Here is an 18,997-nt window from a genome sequence, read left to right on the forward strand (position 1 = left end):
TATTAAAGGATAAATAATATAGTTTAATTAATATTAGTCAAGAATTAATTAAGAATAAATTTTGTGGCTAAAAGATAATAATTAAATAAAGGGGACTAGAACTCTTAATTGTGTGATAGTTGGTTTTGAGCTATGAAACTTCTTGGACATAAGGGGGACGAAATTAGGAGTGGAAGGCTACTCAAATTTCATCAAAGGAGGCCTTATTCTAGAATATTCCCAAGTTGCTTAGGACCTAAGTCATCTAATTAGGGGTTTGACTGAAACCCTAGCTGCTCAGCTATATAAAGGACCTCGGGGCTTCAGTTCCGGCAACACCAATAAACCCTAAGGTTACTATAGATAAAATTCACCCTCTCTCCTTCTCTCTTCTAGATCATCATATTGCTTGTGGTGTTTGTGAACCATTAGAGGTGTTACACTTGTGACACTAAGCTTCTTAAAGATCAAAGATTCTTGTAACCATTGAAAGGTATCATCTAAACTTGTTTTGTTATTGATCTCAATTTAAATGTATGCTAGTATAGGGTTTTCAAGTCTTGGATGAATTGCATGTACAATAGAGAAACCTAGATCCAAGATTTAGGGTTTTGCATGAGCACATAGGATTGTTCATTTGTATAAAACCCATCAGTGGTATCAGAGCGTAGATTGGTTTCTATTGTATTTGATGCTTTGAATGTCATTCATGCTTGAAAAATCGGTTTTTTGGTCTTTTGCCTGACAGACTCATCGATTCCCAAAGTGGGCTCGCCTAGTCAGATGAACTTGACGAGTCCATAAGGGGACTCGGCGAGTCGGGCTATCAGATAGAGGGTATTTCGGGATTTCATGCCTATTTTGTTGTGGGATGATTACCAAATCATTTTTGATTAATAAAATATGAATTTTATTGATATTGTAAAATTATCCTTGCCAAACTAAAAGATAATGTCAAGTTAATTGAATAATTATTTCCTTATATGACAAATGTTAATTATTTGAATTATTTGGTCAATTATCTTGCATGAAATTGGATTAGGTTAAAATTAGATAATCACCAAAATTAATTGTTTAATTATTTATTTGAATTTTGATCTAGATAGTTTTGAAATGTTTCCAAACTTGCCCTCGAGTTTTGGGATATAAATTTTGAATTAAAAGTTTAATTTTCAAATAATTAAATTCCAAACCCTAGAATTTTACAAGTTTAAAATTCTCCCTATACTATTATAATATTATAAGAATAATTATTATATCTATATAACAAAAATGCGTATTTCTAATTCGAATCAAAAATCTAATCTATTTAGAAAGTAGAAAACTAGCAATATCAATATATATATATATATATATATATATATATATATATATATATATATATATAAAAGAGGGCAAAGTAATACAAAAAGAACTATAACCGAGGTCCATAAAAAAAATGAATCGATTATTTAAATCAATTTGGGCTTGGATTTTTTCTAGTCTTACCGTTAGTAGGCCTCATTCACGAAGCCGGTCTGTAAGGGGGGTATAAGGTTATGGCCTAAAAAATGGTCATTTAATGGGTGTCCACTCTCACCCACCGCTTCCTTGATTGGTGGAGGGTCGTTAGCCGAACGGGTATGATAGGGCAACTCTTTCCTCATTAAAAGTATAATGATTTATAAAGTAACTAAATATTTTTACAAAGTTCTCAATCTTAGTTACTTTAGACAAAATGTGAATTTGATGTTATTCCATGAAATTACACTTTGTACCCTTGCTAAGACGTTAGTGGAGCATGTGTGGTTAATCGACACACTAATTTGGCTCTAAGAAAAGGTACCAAAGGGTGACTCAATGTTTGTCATAGATCGATGGAGCGTGTGTGGTTAACCGGCACATCAATTAGGTGACTGTTACATTGAGAGCACCATGTATATTTGCATGGCTATTCACACCATATTTGTTACCAATCACAAACTTGAGGGGCATATCGAGATTTAAACATGACATTGAAAAGTTCAATGAATCTTAAAAGATCTAGGAGTTTTAGATACATTTAAAATCTAATTATCTTTTGTTTTTCATGGTGGAAATTAGTGAATCGTCATTCAGTTACCTTCAAATTATTTGTTGTTTAGATTACGACATCCCTCTTCTAAATTGCAAATAATGTTTTTGGATCCTAGCCCTAATTTCTCATTTTGGTGTTTAATTGGGGATTCTTATCTAATCATACTTTGTCCCTTTTCTTTTTCAGATGTCGAACTCAAACCACAACGCTTCAAGCTCAAATGCCTTCAGCTCATTCTCACTCATGAATTTGTGTGGGAAGGTGATCTTTTAGGGAAACAATTTTAATGATTGGATTTACAACATAAGGATGGTCACCCGCTACGAAGACAAGGAGTATGTCCTCAAAATGGAGCTAAAAGAGGTGGACATGAACACTTCCACTCCCAAAGAGATCGTTGCCTTCGAGGCCCATGAGCGTGATGTCACGAAAGTCCATTGCATCATCCTAGCGACCATGACTGTTGAACTCCAAAAGTCCTACAAGGACTTCTATCCCTACGAAATGCATCAGGACTTGGTTGAAAGGTATCACCAAAGTGAGAGGCAGGAGAGGTACGAGATCATCACGTTGATGATCATGACCAAGATGAGAGACGGAGAGTCTATCACTTCTCATCTGCAAAAGATGTAGAGGTATGTTGACCGCCTGCTGAAGTTAAATGTTATCTTCGACGAAGAGCTAGCAATTCCCATCATTCTTTATTAACTACCACCCTGGTTCAACCAATTTCGCTTGATCTACCACATGAACAAAGAGGAGGTCACGTTGAAAAAACTTCAAGGCCTGTTGAGGACTGCTGAGAGCAACCTCAAGGACAAGTCCATTGCACAAACTCCTACTCCTATTGTTGCCCTAGTTTTGTTGATTGGGAAAGGAAAGGGTAAGAAGAGGACGGCTCCCTCAAAGAGCCACCATAAGGGAAAGTCCCGTGATGACACCTCTTTTAGTGGAACCAAGGATGGTCCCGCTGCACCCACCTCGAGCCCCAAGGATGCAGAGTGCTATCACTGCCACGACATAGGGCATTGGAAACAAAGTTGCCCAAAATATATGCAAGACATCAATGATGGAAAGATCAAGCCGTCCTTCGCTGGTATTTATACTATTCAATCTAATGATTCATCACATGTTATTTCTTGGGTACTTGATAGAGGATGTGGTTTTCACATTCGTTCTAATTTGCAAGGCCTAAGAAGAAATAGGGATGTGGAGCATGGGAAGATAAACTTGATTATGGGAAATAGAAGATCGTCGCATGTCACCAAGATTGGAGTTTATTCTTTAGTGCTTAGTAATGGATTAGGATTAGATTTGAATAATTGTTGATATTCGTCAGAAATGGAAACAAACATCATTTCCTTTCATGCTTTGTATAGAAAAGGATTTAGATATTCATTTGATAATGAAAAGGGTTCTATTCATGCTTATCTTAATGGTGTTTTCTATTTTGAAGTACTGCCTTGTAATGGAATATATGAAACTGTGATGGTTGTAGACAACTTAGGAAATGATTTGTTGCATATCGAATCTTCCAATAGTTTGGAAAAAGCATGCTTGTGGCATTGTCGTCTTGGACATGTCAACAAGAAACACATAGCCCAACTCCAAAAGGATGGAGTGTTGGAGTCATTCGACCTAAGGGACGATAACGTGTGCGAGTCTTGTTTACTTGGAAAGATGACAGAGTCACCCTTCACTGGTACTTGTGAAAAGGGTGAGGATTTATTGGATCTCATACACACCGATGTGGGTGGGCCCTTTAGATCTGCCATAAGGGATGTGAGCCGCTTCTATGTGACTTTCACCAATGATTATAGCAGATATGGATATATCTACTTAACCAAGCACGAGTCAGAAAACTTTGAAAAGTTCAAAGAGTTTAAGATGGAAGTGGAGAATCAACTAGGCAGGAAAATCAAGATACTTTGATCCGATCGAGGTAGAGAGTACCTAAGTCTTGAACTCTACGACTACCTCAAGGAATGCGGAATCGTTTCACAATTGATGCCACCTAGAACACCGCAGTTGAATGGTGTGGCTGAGAGGCATAATCAAACCTTGCTAGACATGGTTCATTCCATGATGACTCGTGCTTTTCTACCTATCTCATTCTGGGGGTATGCCTTAGAGACTGTCGCCCATATCCTTAACTTAGTCCCTACAAAGAAGGTTGCAAAAATACCTCACAAGATGTGGACAGGGAAATCTCCTTCATTGGCACATATCAATGTTTGGGGTTGCGAAGCTTTCGTAAGCCAAGAGACTCACGACAAGCTCGAACCTCATAGTGAGCGGTGTATTTTCATCGGCTACCTGTAGAAGTCCTTTGGATATGTCTTCTATAGACCGAGTGACAATGTTGTCTTCGTTGTGAGGAGAGGGATTTTCCAAGAGTGAGAACTCATAAGCCAAGGTGACAGTGGAAGGCAAATCGATCTTGAAGAGCTTCAAGAGTCGAGTGATGAAGGAACCTCTAACACTAGCATTCAACATGAGGAGTAAAATCCTATTGCACCAATTGACGAGTCCTTACCTCTTAGACGTTCTGAAAGAGTTAGGGTTCAACCTCTTTTTTATGGTTTTCATATTACTACTGAAGGGGATACGTTTATTAGTGATAGTACACTAGTAAATTTGGATGAACCTAACAGCTACAAAGAAAGCCATGGCAGGCTCGGAGTCTTCAAAATGGAAAGAGGCTATACACATCGAGATTCAGTCCCTGTATGACAACCGAGTCTGGAATTTGGTTGACAATGTGCCAGTCGTAAGACGGTCAGGTGCATGTGGATCTTCAAGAAGAAGACTGGCATGGATGGGAAGGTGATGGGTTTTATACATACAATCTTATGTGTGCATGCAACCCTAGATTTGGATCTATGTTTTTACTATTAGATACACAACATTATGAACACATGAATAAAACCCTAATGTGGCCTACTATTTTTGAAATTCACATAGAAGGTTAGATCACATAATTCTTGTTGTTATATTGCAATAACAACTTAAATCTTCAAACCCTAAGTCTTGAAAGCAAGTACCACAGGTGTAGTACCTCTAATGGCTCACAAACACCACAAGCAATTGGAGAGGCTATAGAGAGAGAAGGGAGAGGTAGAAATCGGCCTTGGGATCTCTTAGAAACAAGTGGATGGATTCTTAATGCCTTAGGGTCTTTATATAGGGTGGAGATTAGGGTTTCAGTCCTTATCTTTATCTAGTTACTTGCCCACCAAGCAATCAAAAGATAAGCCTTGATAATCCTTATCCCCTTGGACCTTTGGATGATTTCAAGGATATCTTATCCCTTGAATTCTTCTATCCTACAACTAGGATAACCATTGCCCTATTTTGCAACTATCACATAATTACAATTCAGTCCCTCTAGTTTAATTAATTACACTTTATCACAAAATTAATTCCTAATTAATTATTGACCAATATTAATTAAACAAATATGATTTCTCCTTTAATATATTATTCTTATAATATATTAATAAATCATAATAACCTCTCTCTCTCTCTCTCTCTCTCTATTTATTGCTCCAGTCAAGTTGCTTTGGTGAAGGCAACCTAAAAGGACCATGCATAACTGGGTCAAGTACTTACCAAATATGCTTACGGCTTAGACACTAATCCAACAGTCTCCCACTTGGATAAGTCTAGTAACCACAAATTCAACGTACAACTCAATTAGAAATCGTAACTCTCAAAGACGTTGTCGAACTCTGATCTCATCAGTAACCTGTCCTTTAGATAAAGGATCGTATAGTCCTCTGTTTGATACCGTGTAGACAATCTCATGAAGCATTGTCATACTTATTGTTTAGCAATTAGTTTCTCGATCTCAGATTTATTTGACATAGAACTTAATTGAACACATCAATTCAGTCCTGACTGGGCCCGACACATAAGTAAAATCAAATCATCGAGCGGCCGTGATATTGCTTTTACCCTCTTAGGATAGAAGTAACAGATAAACTTCGACTTATATGCATTTATTATTTACTAATCAATCATACACAACAATGTGTTTTATAACATCAATTTACTGATGCGGTTTTACATTATCAATGCATAACCAATTAGTAAACAATAAACCATATATCTTGGTTTTAAGACCATATGATATTATCGCCTTGCGATCACTTGCGATACATTCCATAAAGTGATTCCAGCAACCATGGGTTTATTCCAATGCTCAAAAATTGTTCATAAGCACTCATGAACGTTGTAGCAAACCTTTGCTATGTCTAATACCATTTAGACAATCTACACACCAATTCATGACAATCTTCATTGATACCTACTTCCAACATATGAATGATTGTGGACGGTTTGAATAATTCGATTATTCTTAATAAACTCAATTATTCTGGAAATCAAAACATGCAAAGTGAAACAACAGTTAAAAAATTAACATAAGACAAAACCCTTAAATAATACTCCTTTATTTAATCATCAAATGTCAATTACATTTATCTATTACATGTTTCTAAACTATCTAATCCAAACTAATATCATCCTTCAGCCCAATGCTCCTAGTGTGCTGCAAGTGCTTAACCCTACTCAGTCCCTTCGTAAGAGAATCTGTTGGGTTATCTTCTGATGATATCCTCTTTACTACGAGGTGTCCTTCTTCTACTTGATGTCTAATAAAATGATACTTTCTCTCGATATGCCGAGATCTACCATGATCCCTCGGTTCCTTGGTCAAGGAAACCGCTCCTTCATTATCACAGAAAATTTCCATAGGATCCTTTATGGCAGGCACAACTCCAAGGTCACCAATGAAGTTCTTCAACCATATCACCTCCTTTGACGCTTAGCTTGTTGCAATGTACTCTGATTCGCACGTTGAATCAGCTACGGTTTCTTGTGTGGAACTTTTCCAAGTCACTGCTCCTCCATTTAGGGTAAAGACCCAGCCTGACTGCGAATGGTAGTTGTCCCTATCGGTCTGGAAGTTGGCGTCACTATACCCTCGCACCTTTAGGTCATCACTCCCTCCGAGGACTAAAAACCATTCCTTGGTCCTCCGAAGGTACTTAAGGATATTCTTAACTTCAATCCAATGAGTTCTACCAGGGTTCCCTTGATATCTACTGACCATGCTTAAAGCAAAGTCCACATCAGGGCGAGTACAAGTCATAGCATACATGATCGAGCCAACTGCGGAAGCGTAAGGTACTTGGCTGATCTCTGTTATCTCGGCTTCGGTACTCGGACTTTGAGTCTTACTCAACTTGGCATTACTTTGTATCGGTAGTTCTCCCTTCTTCGAGTTTTCCATACTAAAACGTTTTAGTACCTTATCCAAGTAAGTATTCTGACTAAGTCATATTAGTCTCTTACTTCGTTCTCTCACTATCCTTATTCCCAAAATATAGGAAGCCTCTCTGAGGTCCTTCATAGCGAAGCACTTCCCGAGCCAGGACTTAACCTCCTGCAGAGTCGGGATGTCGTTTCCTATGAGTAGTATGTCATCAACATACAAAACGAGGAAGCTAACTATACCCCCACTGACCTTGACATATACACATGATTCATCTTCACTTCGTACAAATCCAAACTCTTTGACTTTCTCATCGAAGCAAAGATTCCATCTGTGAGATGCTTGCTTAAGTCCATAAATGGACTTCTCAAGCTTGCACACTCTATTGGGATGCTTCGGATTGACAAAACCTTCTGGCTGGTCCATGTAAACATCCTCAGCCAACTTCCCATTAAGGAAAGAGGTCTTGACATCCATCTGCCATATCTCATAATCATGAAATTCAGCAATGGCTAGCATCACCCTAATAGATTTTATCTTGGCAACTAGTGAGAAGGTCTCATCATAGTCAACTCTGGGAGTTTGAGTAAAGCCCTTCGCCACCAATCGCCCCTTATACGTGTGCACATTCCCATCCACATCTGTCTTCTTCTTGAAGATCCATTTGCACCCAACCGTCTTACGTCCGGGCACAATGTCAATCAAATTCCAAACTTGGTTGTCATACATGGACAGAATCTCGTTGTCCATCACCTCTTTCCATTTTGCAGACTCTAGGCATGCCATGGCTTCCTTATAGTTATTAGGTTCATCTAGATTTATTAGTGTACCATCACTAATATATGCGTCCCCTTCGGTAGTAATATGAAAACCATAAAACTAGGGTTAAACTCTAACTCTTTTGGAACGTCTAAGAGGTAAGGACTTGTCAATTGGTTCAACCGGAGTTTCCTCCTCGGATTGAGTGTCAGCGTTAGAGGTTCCTTCATCGCTCGATTCTTGAATCTCTTCAAGATCGATTTGCCTACCACTGTCTCCTTGGATTATGAGTTCTCGCTATCAGAAAACCCCTCTCCTCGCAACGAAGACAACATTGTCAATCGGTCTATAAAAGAGATATCCAAAGGATCTTTGTGGGTAGCCAATGAAAATACATCGCTCAATACAAGGTTCGAGCTTGTCGTGAGTCTCTCGTCTTACAAAAACCTCACAGCCCAAAACCTTGATATGTGCCAACGAGGGAGCTTTCCCTATCCACATCTCGTGAGGTGTTTTAGCTACCTTCTTTGTAGGCAGTGGCGGAGCCAACTAGTGCGTCGGGGGTACTGCAGCATCCCCAAAAAAAAATTATTTTATAAACATGCTTTGTTATTGTACCCCCATGCCCCAGCTAAAATGTTTGTAACATATTTAGATTTTAGATAGGGAATAAATAACTACAAAACTCATAAAAACTATATCTATTGATTATATATTTAAATCCACACGTAATTGAGCCCAAAAAGATGTCCGCTTCAATTTCATAAAGTAATAGTTACTTTATTGTGGGCCTTATCTGCCTTATAACTTGCATTCCAATTTGATGTTGCAATTTTATTAATTTGACGTTTCATAACCTTGCCGGCATGTGGAAATCATTCATCGCAAGTTCATAACAAACTAAGATAAATCGACATTTACATCAGGTATGTTTTCGCATGTCTTTTAAAATTATTTTCTGTTTTATGCTTTCAGAAAATTATATTTGTGAATATGATTTTAATAATTTAATTTGTATCATAAATGTTTCTGTTATTGATTATTGCTTATTGAATATTGATTTTCTTAATTTTATATGTTAGGGTTTGTTTAAAATAATGAGTAATCCACCCATATCAAAAAAATTGAAGGGAAAACAACCCGATCTTCGACAATTTATGTTAAAAAAGATGAAATTTCAAGACACTCAATGTTCTTCACCAATTGATTCAGATTTGGGTGGTTCAAATGCTAGTATTGCATCATTAGAGGATGATGAATTAGTTTATGATGTTGAACTTCTTCCTCATGATCCAGGAAAAAGAAAAAACATTATGGATTATCCTCCAAATCAACGAAATGTTGTTAGGAGAGCATACATTCTTAAAAAAACCTTATCAACCAAAAACTTATGCCTTTCCTACAAGAGACATTGGAGGTCCACGTCGGTTTAGCATTTCTTGGTATAAAAAACGGGATTGGCTTGAATATAGTAATTACAAAGATGCAGCCTTTTGTTTTGTTTGTTACTTGTTTAAGAATGAAGTTGAAGCTAATGTAGGTGGAGATGCATTTGTCAATAGCGGATTTCGGTCATGGAATAAACCAGATAGATTCCAAAAACATGTTGGTGGACTTAAAAGTGCTCACAACCTTGCTTATGAGAAATTTGTGAATTTAAGAGATGGTAAAAAGAAATCAATACATGTTGCTTTTGGTAATGCAAATGAAGCGATTCAAAGTGCATACAAAATTCGATTGAAAGCTTCAATTTCTTGTTTATCTTATCTCTTACGACAAGGATTGGCATTTCGTGGGCATAGAGAAAATGAGGAATCTCTTAACAGAGGAAATTTTCTTGAACTTTTGAAGTGGCTAAAAACACATAATGAAGACGTGTCAAATGTCATACTTGAAAAATGCTCCAGGTAATTGCCAATTAACATCTCCCATGATTCAAAAAGAAATTATTAATTATTGTGCTAAAGAAACTACTAAGCGAATTATACATAATGTCGGTGATGACTACTTTGCTATCTTGGCTGATGAGTCAAGTGACGTGTCCCAAAAGGAACAACTAGCTCTTTGTTTGCGTTATGTCGAACGAAATACAGGAAGAATAGTTGAGAGTTTTCTTGGACTTGTTCATGTTAGAGACACCACTGCATTGACTCTGAAAAATGCAATTATTAGTTTACTTGTTGAACATTCTTTAAGTCCATCTATGATTAGAGGACAAGGATATGATGGGGCTAGCAACATGAAGGGTGAGATAAATGGCCTAAAGACTTTAATTCTTGCTGAAACTCCTAGTGCTTACTATGTTCATTGTTTTGCTCATCAGCTTCAACTAACACTCGTCGCAATGGCTAAAAAGAATAGTGATTGTGCTTGGCTTTTTGATATACTTACAACATTGTTAAATGTTGTTGGAGTTTCTTGTAAGAGGAGAGAGATGATTCGAGAAATTCAAGCTCAAAACGTAGCTCAAGCATTAGAAATGGGTGAAATTAAAACAGGAACAGGGTTAAATCAAGAACTTGGTTTGAAGAGACCCGGCGAAACCCGTTGGGGATCTCACTACAAAACTATTTTAAATGTGATCAGCTTGTTCCCTACAATTGTTGAAATACTTGTGAAGATCGGAAAGAATGGTTCAAATTCAGATGATAAAGCAAAAGCCCAAGGTATTTTGTACTCACTAGAGTCATTTGATTTTATCTTTATGGCGCAACTAATGTCTACTATACTTGGATACACTAATGATTTGTCTCTTGCTTTACAAAGAAAAGATCAAGACATTGTTAGTGCTATGAGACTTGTTTCGGTGACTAAAGGAGTTTTGCAAAATATGAGGGATCTCGGATGGGATAACCACATGAATAAAGTCACATCATTGTGTAATAAGTATGACATTGTTGTTCCGAAAATGGAAGATCAGTATATCCCTCAAGGAAGGTCAAAGCGTTTTGTCCAACAAGCAACAAATATTCATCATTTTCGAGTTGAAGTGTTTATTGGATTAATTGACTTATTACGTCAAGAACTAGATGACCGATTTGATGAAGTGAATATGGATTTGCTTACATGCATGACTTGCTTAAGTCCCAAAAACAACTTCTCTTCTTTTGACAAAGATAAATTACTCAAACTTGCTACTTTCTATCCTTCAGAATTTTCAAGCACGGATTTGATGACTCTTGATTGTCAACTTGATATCTTCATAAATGATGTGAAAAAAGATGTTAAGTTCCAAAATATCAATGACGTTACTTCCCTTTCCATGAAGCTTGTTGATACAAATAGACATGTGGCTTATCCACTTGTGTTTTTGCTTATCAAGTTAATGTTGATTCTTCCGGTTGCTACTGCAAATGTAGAGAGAGTGTTTTCTGGAATGACATATGTCAAAAATAAGTTGCGGAATAGGATGGGTGATCAACTTTTAAATGATTGTTTAGTTACCTTTATTGAGAAGGATGTGTTTCTACAAGTTCCAGATGGCGATATCATTGATCGATTTCAAGATATGACGAATCGGCGGATTCATTTGTAATTTTTGTTTAACTTATGTTTTTCCGATTTACGACTTCAAATGTTTAGAAACTCTTTGAAATTATTATTTGAATCTTAACAATTACTATTTTGAATTTGATAATTTTTGTACCCCCGTATCAAAATTTCTAGCTCCGCCACTGTTTGTAGGGACTCGGTTAAGGATATGGGCAGCAGTATCTAAGGCATACCCTCAAAATGAGATAGGTAGTGAAGCACGACTCATCATAGAACAGACCATGTCTAATAGGGTTCGATTACGCCTTTCTGCCACACCATTCAACTGCGGTGTCCTAGGTGGTGTCAATTGCGAAACTATTCCGCATTCCTTGAGATAGTCGTGGAATACAAGACTTAGGTACTCTCCTCCTCGATCGGATTGAAGCATATTCATTTTCCTGCCCAATTGATTCTCCACTTCATGCTTGAACTCTTTGGATTTTTCAAACGTTTCTGACTTGTGCTTAATTAAGTAAATATACCCATATCTACTATAATCATTGGTGAAAGTCACGTAGAAGCGGTTCCCATCCTTTGTGGTGGATCTAAAGGGCCCTCATACATCGGTATGTATGAGATCCAATAAACCCTCACCCCTCTCACAAGTTCCAGTGAAGGGTGACTTGGTCATCTTTCCAAGTAAACAAGATTCGCACGTGTCATCTTCCCTAAGGTCGAATGACTCCAACACTCCATCCTTTTGGAGTTGGGCTATGCGCTTCTTGTTGACATCTCCAAGACGACAATGCCACAAACATGCTTTATCTATACTATTGGAAGAATCCATATACAACATATCATTTCCTAGGTTATCTACAACCATAACAGTTTCATAAATTCCATTACAAGGCATTGCTTCGAAGTATAAAACACCATTTAGATAAGCATAAATAGAACCATTCTCATTATTAAACGAATATATAAATCCTTGTCTAAACAAACCATGAAATGAAATGATGTTTCTTGCCATATCGGGCGAATAGCAACAATTATTTAAATCTAAACCTAATTCGAACTTTTTGGCTGTCTACTGCTAAGCTAAAACTTCGAAAAATCATAACTTCCTCATACGAAGTCAGATTTAGACGTTCTTTTTATGCACGCTCTCGGTTCAACATTATCTACGTCTTTTGTGTTGATCACTAAGGCTAAATATCACTCCTTCGTAAATTCACTATTTACATCACGCTGTGCCACACCGGTTTTGTTGCGAAACTTCGACATATCATAACTTCTTCATTATAACTCGGATTTCAGCATTCTTTATATTTTCGGAAACCTTGTTTCAACCACTACATCTTCGTGCATCGAATTTATATAACATTTTATTTTTGCGCTTATTTTTATTCTTGATTAAATCAAATCACATAATTAAACAGATAAATATAAAACACATAATTCGCAAATAATAAATTCTTATTATTTCAAATTGGGTTACAAAAGTTAACCTAGACTATTACATTGCTAAAAATGGTAAGCCCAGAAACACGGGCATTGTGTGTATTATCGACTCTAAATATTAAGCATTTAAAATAGTTAAAACCTTGAATGTAATTTATATTTAGATATAGTGTGCTGTGTGTATATATATATATATATATATATATATATATATATATATATATATATATATATATATATATATATAATTTTGAGATAGCTTTGTGAACTTTACTTCACTGGATTGGACCAACATCAATTTTCTTTTTCTTTTTTTCTTTTTCAATCGGTGGGTTTTCTTTCCCGATACTCATCTCTTCCCCTTCCTTCTATAACCCTTTTCCAGATTCTTCTCTATGCTTCCCACCGCTGCACCATCTATCTCTCCTCTATCTATCTCATATGAAAGACTAAGGGTGCGTTTGGTTGTGGAAAACTGTTTTCATTTTCTATGAAAATGTTTTCAGAAAATAGGGTTGAGTTTTCATCTTCAATTTTCAATGAAAACGCATTTGGTTGGAATGGGTGGAGTTTTCATTTTCCATCTTAGAAATTTGGAAAACTTTGGAAAACTGTAAAAATAACTTTTCTAATTACATACAATTTGGAAAACTAAAAATTTTCATTTTCTTAGAAAACTGAACGAACCAAACGCGTTTTCAAAATTTCCGTTTTCCTTGGAAAATTTTCCTAGAAAATTGGAAAATTTTCCTAGAAAATTGGAAAATTTTCCACAACCAAACACACCCTAATTTTTCTCTTAGCGAATTTTCCATTTTCTCCGTGCTTTCCTTGTTCTCTTCTGCACCATCGACATTAAGGTGCTATTTGATTTTCTGAAGCAAAAATTCAAGAAGTCTGCGGACCACCTCTGCAACCCTCTGCAGTAGAAGAGGTGGACCAAACGGCTGCAGACTATAATAAGAAGCGTGTTTGTTTTTTTAACATCTGCATACTGCTGCAGATATTACAAAATTAAAATAAACTAATTTTATAAACCAAAAATAGCTTTTTAATACGTAAACTTTAATAATGTATAACATTTCGGTAAAAATTAATGATATTTAGTAAAAAAGAATGATATTTCAACAAAAAAAATAAAGATATTTTAGTAAAAAATAATGATATTTCATCAAGAAATTATCATTATTGAATATAAAAAAATGAAAAATAACTTCAATAAGAATAAACGAAAAAAAACGAAAAAAAAATGTGAAATAAAACTTTAATAACATATAATCAAAATTCCAGCAATAAAAAAAGAAGAAGAAGAGGTTGGAAGAGGCAGTACAAGTGCTGCGCCAAACAGAGCACGCGCAGACGTTTTTGACTCAGAAGACTTCTAAAAAACAAACAGCTGCGAGATAAAAAGTGTTGCGCGTGCGCGTGTGCTGCACCGCGCAGCAATAAGAGGTTTGAAGAGGTTTTTTTTCAAAAAACAAATATCACCTAATTTAATCCGCCATCATCACTGCTCCACCAAATCGCCACTCTGACACCTTCTTCCAATCATGGTTTCAATGATAACTGATGGTGAACGAAGCACGACACTCCGGTGAACGAACGGTCGTTACCCTTTGATTTTGCTATCTGATGCGCTTTATCACTCTCTTCGATTTGTGCTTGATTTTGGATTAGATGATTACAAATAGGCTTTACACTTTCGGAACATTTTCAACGACTGTTACTCATGGACCTTCATTCAATGGGGCATCCGTTACACTACCATATGCTTCTTCCAAAGTGGAGTAAGGTAATGTTTTTTTATTTTATGTTTGTTCGTTGTTGATTTCTCCTTCCCACATCTCAAATAGCTCAACGAACACCATCAGTTGAGGTTCTATTACAATTTTTCTTCCATATGTTCCATGAAAGTAGTAAGTGAATTTTTTTTTATTGTGATTGTTCCATGGCGCTATTTCAAGAGCCTCAAGTGGCATGGGGACTGAAACTTCACGGGTTCTTGCACTTTGTAGAGTTTATGTAGTTATGGTTGTTAGGAATACGTCGGCATGAGGATTTGAATGGGTTACTTGGAGACGCTGACTACAGGTTTGCGAACTAGAAAAGCTCAAAAAGGTTACTACTTTTAGATGAGAAACATACTATAAGATGTTCGATTAAATGTCTGAGCCAATTAAGGTATTCATTCCTGATTGCTTTACCAATCAGTGTTTTTAATAAGGTGTTTTTATTCTATAGTTCATTATGATTAAGGTATTCCTTGAAAATTAGCTTGAATTAAAAAAAAAAAAAAAAATTTCAAATATTTACTCAGTAAAAAGCAAAATGGTAAAACTTCAAACATTCATTTCCTTTACTTTAACTCAAAAACACAAAAGGTTGTCATAACATGAATTTATCAATGATTAGATGTCATCCATTTAAGAATACAGTGTTGTATTAAAAAAAAATCAAAATGAGATGCTCAAATAAAAACTTTTCGGTTTGAATTTCAAGTCAGCCAATATCGAACTGTTCATATGCTTAAAATGTTTTGGTGTTCACTCAAAGTCTTGGTGTTTATATTTCCAGGGTACATCCTCACCCCCCTCCAAAAATAATAATAATAATAATAATAATAATAATAATAATAATAATAATAATAATAAATATGAGGAAATGCATTTGCAAATCCAATCTATGAAGCATATATTCCTTAAGGATCACGAAGCCTAGACCAGATGTTACAGAACACGAGTGGACGATTATGCCCTTTTGTTCATCTGTTAATAATTTACTATAAAGCAAAACAAAATTAAGCAAACTGATTTCAGTAAACAATATAAGTTTATTAAAAAATATACATGTCATAATATATTTGTGAATTTTTCTAATGAGTTATTATTTTATCCATATGATTATTATAAAATTATGACGGAAAAGCATGGTGGAATTCACTCGAGATAAGAGATCCCGAGGAAAAAATCATGTTGTTCCTAACATGCTTTTAGAATATAAACATTCGAGAAATGTATAAATGACAAAATATATATATATATATATATATATATATATATATATATATATATATATATATATATATATATATATATATATATATATATATATATATATATATAAAAAAGCAAATGAACCTTTCGTGGGGTGCAACTAATTGGATTCTACATGTGGATACTAACTCTATTGTTATTTTTTTGCATTTTATTTTGTTGTTTGCAATTATTAATAGCTTTTTTTTTCTTAATTCAGAAAGTTGCTGAGTAACTAAAAAATGATTTTGGTAGTGTTGATGCTTTGGTGCATTCACCTGCCAATGGAGCAGAGCTTTGTAGTTCATGAACATCAGTATATTAAATATAGTAATATACATTAATATATACCATTTTTTGTTACTTACTACATGATTAAATATTTGATCGAGTGACTAAAGCTTATATTTAAAATTGGTTATAACACTTGTACAGTTTCATGCACTTGCTTTGCACCCGGTATGCCAAAAATCTGTTTCATGCTCCTCTAATGCTTTTCTCATTTCCCTACAATATGTAACAATTAAAGGATTTATCACAAAAATTACCAAAATATCTTTGTTATATTGGGTTTTGACTTGAGCATATGAACTAATGTTGAACTTCTCATAAAAACGCTAACTTCCATTTAATCATTCATGAATATATGACAACATCAAATGTTTACAATAACATCTTTTATGTTAATATCAGGCGATGCTCGATACAATTGGTGATGACATGTGGATTGTAAGTAAGAGTAACAAAGTCATTGCACTTCAACAATATGATGTTGTGACTCCAACCCCCAACGAAGACTACAAACAGTGACGGTTTTACTTGGTACTCCGGTGTGACACCGGCAACACCTAATTTTCCCGTACGCAATGGAAAAAATTTCGTTTTTTTTTTTTTTTTTTTTTTTTTTGCCTGTTTTTCATGCACCGGCAACACCTCTTCAACCGCGGCAACACCTACGGTGTATTTCTACGTCCGTCCCTAACTACAAAGTTACATCAGAGGACCAATATCACAAACTATGGAAACATGTAGTAAATAACAATGTACTTTCATTGCTTTTATCGGAATTGCAATTTGTGTGTGAACTAACCAACTGAAGATGAAGCAGTTGCGATCCCACGGAGAAAACTGAAAAAGCGTCAACTATTTGGGTTGAATTTGATGCAGTACAGTAGTCAAAACTCAAATACTATATAACTCAATAAAATGTTTCCGTTTTGTCAATTTACCCCACATAATGGTGATTCTTTCCTAGTTATATAGTAACTTTGTTCCATTTAATATTAGTATTTACGTATGTAAAATATCTAGTTGTGTAGTAAATATTATATTATAATATTAATAAATAATGAGTTGGAAGCCTTTCCATATTTGCTAAGAAGATATTGAAAGGCGTATAATGTACCACATGCTCTCAAACTGAAGTATCACACAAGGCCTATCATTTTCACAAAAAATGGCTGCCGCCACTGCCTCGGACGTCTCAGGCTACGATCGACTAACGGAACTCAAAGCTTTCGACCAAACAAAAACTGGTGTTAAAGGCCTCGTCGATGCCGGAATCCGCCAAATCCCTCGCATCTTCATCCACCCACCGGAAACCTTCCCCAAAACCTCCACAACTTTCGAGATTCCAGTCGTTGACCTTGGATCAACCGATAGAGCATCGACGGTGGAGGTGATCCTTGCAGCATCGGAGAATCTAGGTTTCTTTCAAGTGGTGAATCATGGGATCCCTGTGACTGTTATGGACGAGATGCTTCAAGGAGTTGGTAGATTTCACGAGCAAGATCTGGAGGTGAAAAAACGGTTATACTCGAGAGATTTTTCGAGAAGCGTCGTGTATAATAGCAACTTCGATCTTTACAGTTCCCCCGCCGCGAACTGGAGAGACACATTCTCTTCATTTATGGGTCCGTCAACTCCGCCGCCTGAGGAATTGCCGGAGGTTTGCAGGGACATACAAATCGAGTACTCGAATCATGTGCTGAAATTAGGCAGCTTACTATTCCGATTGATCTCAGAAGCCTTGGGGTTGAACGATAATCACTTCGGAGATCTGGATTTTGACAAAGGGATTTTAATCGCCGGCCATTATTATCCTGCTTGTCCACAACCAGATCTAACCATGGGTACAGCAAAACACACGGATAATGGATTTCTAGCAGTGCTTCTACAAGATGAAATCGGAGGACTCCAAATCCTCCATCAAAATCAATGGATTGATGTTCCTCCAACACCTGGTGCGCTTGTGATCAACATCGGTGATCTATTACAGGCAAGTTTAAATTTTTTACTCTGAAAAACCAAAATCGGAGTGTAACGTTTCTAGGGTTTCTCCAGATTTTATCGAATGACAAATTGAGGAGTGTGGAGCATAGAGTAGTGGCAAATGTGAAAGGGCCGAGAGTGTCGGTGGCGTGTTTCTTCGGAACCTCCTTAGCGCCGTCGGAGAAGGTGGTGGGACCATTGCCGGAGCTGGTTTCCGATGAGAACCCACCGAGGTACAGAGAAACCACCTACCATGAATACGGGCAACATTCCATCTCCAAGGCCCTTGATGGTGTTCCTCAGCTGCTTCATTGGAGGATTTAGGTTTTATCACGCTTACACATTTATCAAAACTCACTGTCGTTTTCTATAAAATGAAAAAGGGTTATTACTTTACTTATTATTTATTAACGAACTATCATTTTATTTTTTTTATATCCCATTTTACTTTTTGCTTAATAAACCATCAAATCAAAAGTACTGAAAATTCCACAAAAAACAAAAACCTAGATCTTGATTCATTAAAGATGTAAAGTGGAATATCTTTTGGTTCCTATTTATCATTTCAGCAAAAACTCTTAACAAAAATTAATTTATTTTTTTATGTATTTATCGAATGCATTACCTGTTGCACATCATAATAATATGGAACTAAAATTAATATTTTTGTAACTAATACACGTCATA

General features: G+C 36.0%; 2 protein-coding genes and 1 long non-coding RNA gene across 3 annotated transcripts; 2 read left to right on the forward strand and 1 right to left on the reverse strand.

Annotated features, from left to right (window-relative positions):
* Positions 1 to 10,002: 10,002 nt before the first annotated feature.
* On the forward strand, positions 10,003 to 11,607 carry LOC145036280 (uncharacterized). The gene has a single exon (XM_078984731.1). It carries the CDS (start codon positions 10,003 to 10,005, stop codon positions 11,605 to 11,607), a length of 1,605 nt encoding a protein of 534 aa, XP_078840857.1.
* A 5,035-nt stretch (positions 11,608 to 16,642) lies between these two features.
* On the reverse strand, positions 16,643 to 17,432 carry LOC145037671 (uncharacterized). Its single transcript, XR_013678945.1, has 2 exons — positions 17,130 to 17,432; positions 16,643 to 17,021 (listed from the first exon to the last, which is right to left on the reverse strand). It is a non-coding gene; the product is annotated as an uncharacterized LOC145037671 (long non-coding RNA).
* Positions 17,415 to 18,745, forward strand: LOC145037670 (1-aminocyclopropane-1-carboxylate oxidase homolog 1-like). The gene is made up of 2 exons (XM_078986368.1): positions 17,415 to 18,317; positions 18,383 to 18,745. The coding sequence occupies exons 1-2, from the start codon at positions 17,496 to 17,498 to the stop codon at positions 18,632 to 18,634; spliced, it is 1,074 nt and encodes a 357-aa protein (XP_078842494.1). The 5' UTR covers positions 17,415 to 17,495; the 3' UTR covers positions 18,635 to 18,745.
* The last annotated feature ends 252 nt before the right edge of the window (positions 18,746 to 18,997 follow it).

The sequence above is a fragment of the Lactuca saligna genome, chromosome 3 (genome assembly GCF_052625555.1).
Source record: "Lactuca saligna cultivar CGN05327 chromosome 3, ASM5262555v1, whole genome shotgun sequence".
NCBI lineage: Eukaryota > Viridiplantae > Streptophyta > Magnoliopsida > Asterales > Asteraceae > Lactuca > Lactuca saligna.

What these genes read in the sequence shown, in the direction of transcription:
- LOC145036280 (XM_078984731.1), top strand. Translation starts at nt 10,003, where the DNA reads ATGATTCAAAAAGAAATTATTAATTATTGTGCTAAAGAAACTACTAAG.
- LOC145037670 (XM_078986368.1), top strand. Translation starts at nt 17,496, where the DNA reads ATGGCTGCCGCCACTGCCTCGGACGTCTCAGGCTACGATCGACTAACG. An exon ending in ACATCGGTGATCTATTACAG is followed by an intron (nt 18,318 to 18,382) that starts GCAAGTTTAAAT and finishes GGGTTTCTCCAG; the next exon opens with ATTTTATCGAATGACAAATT.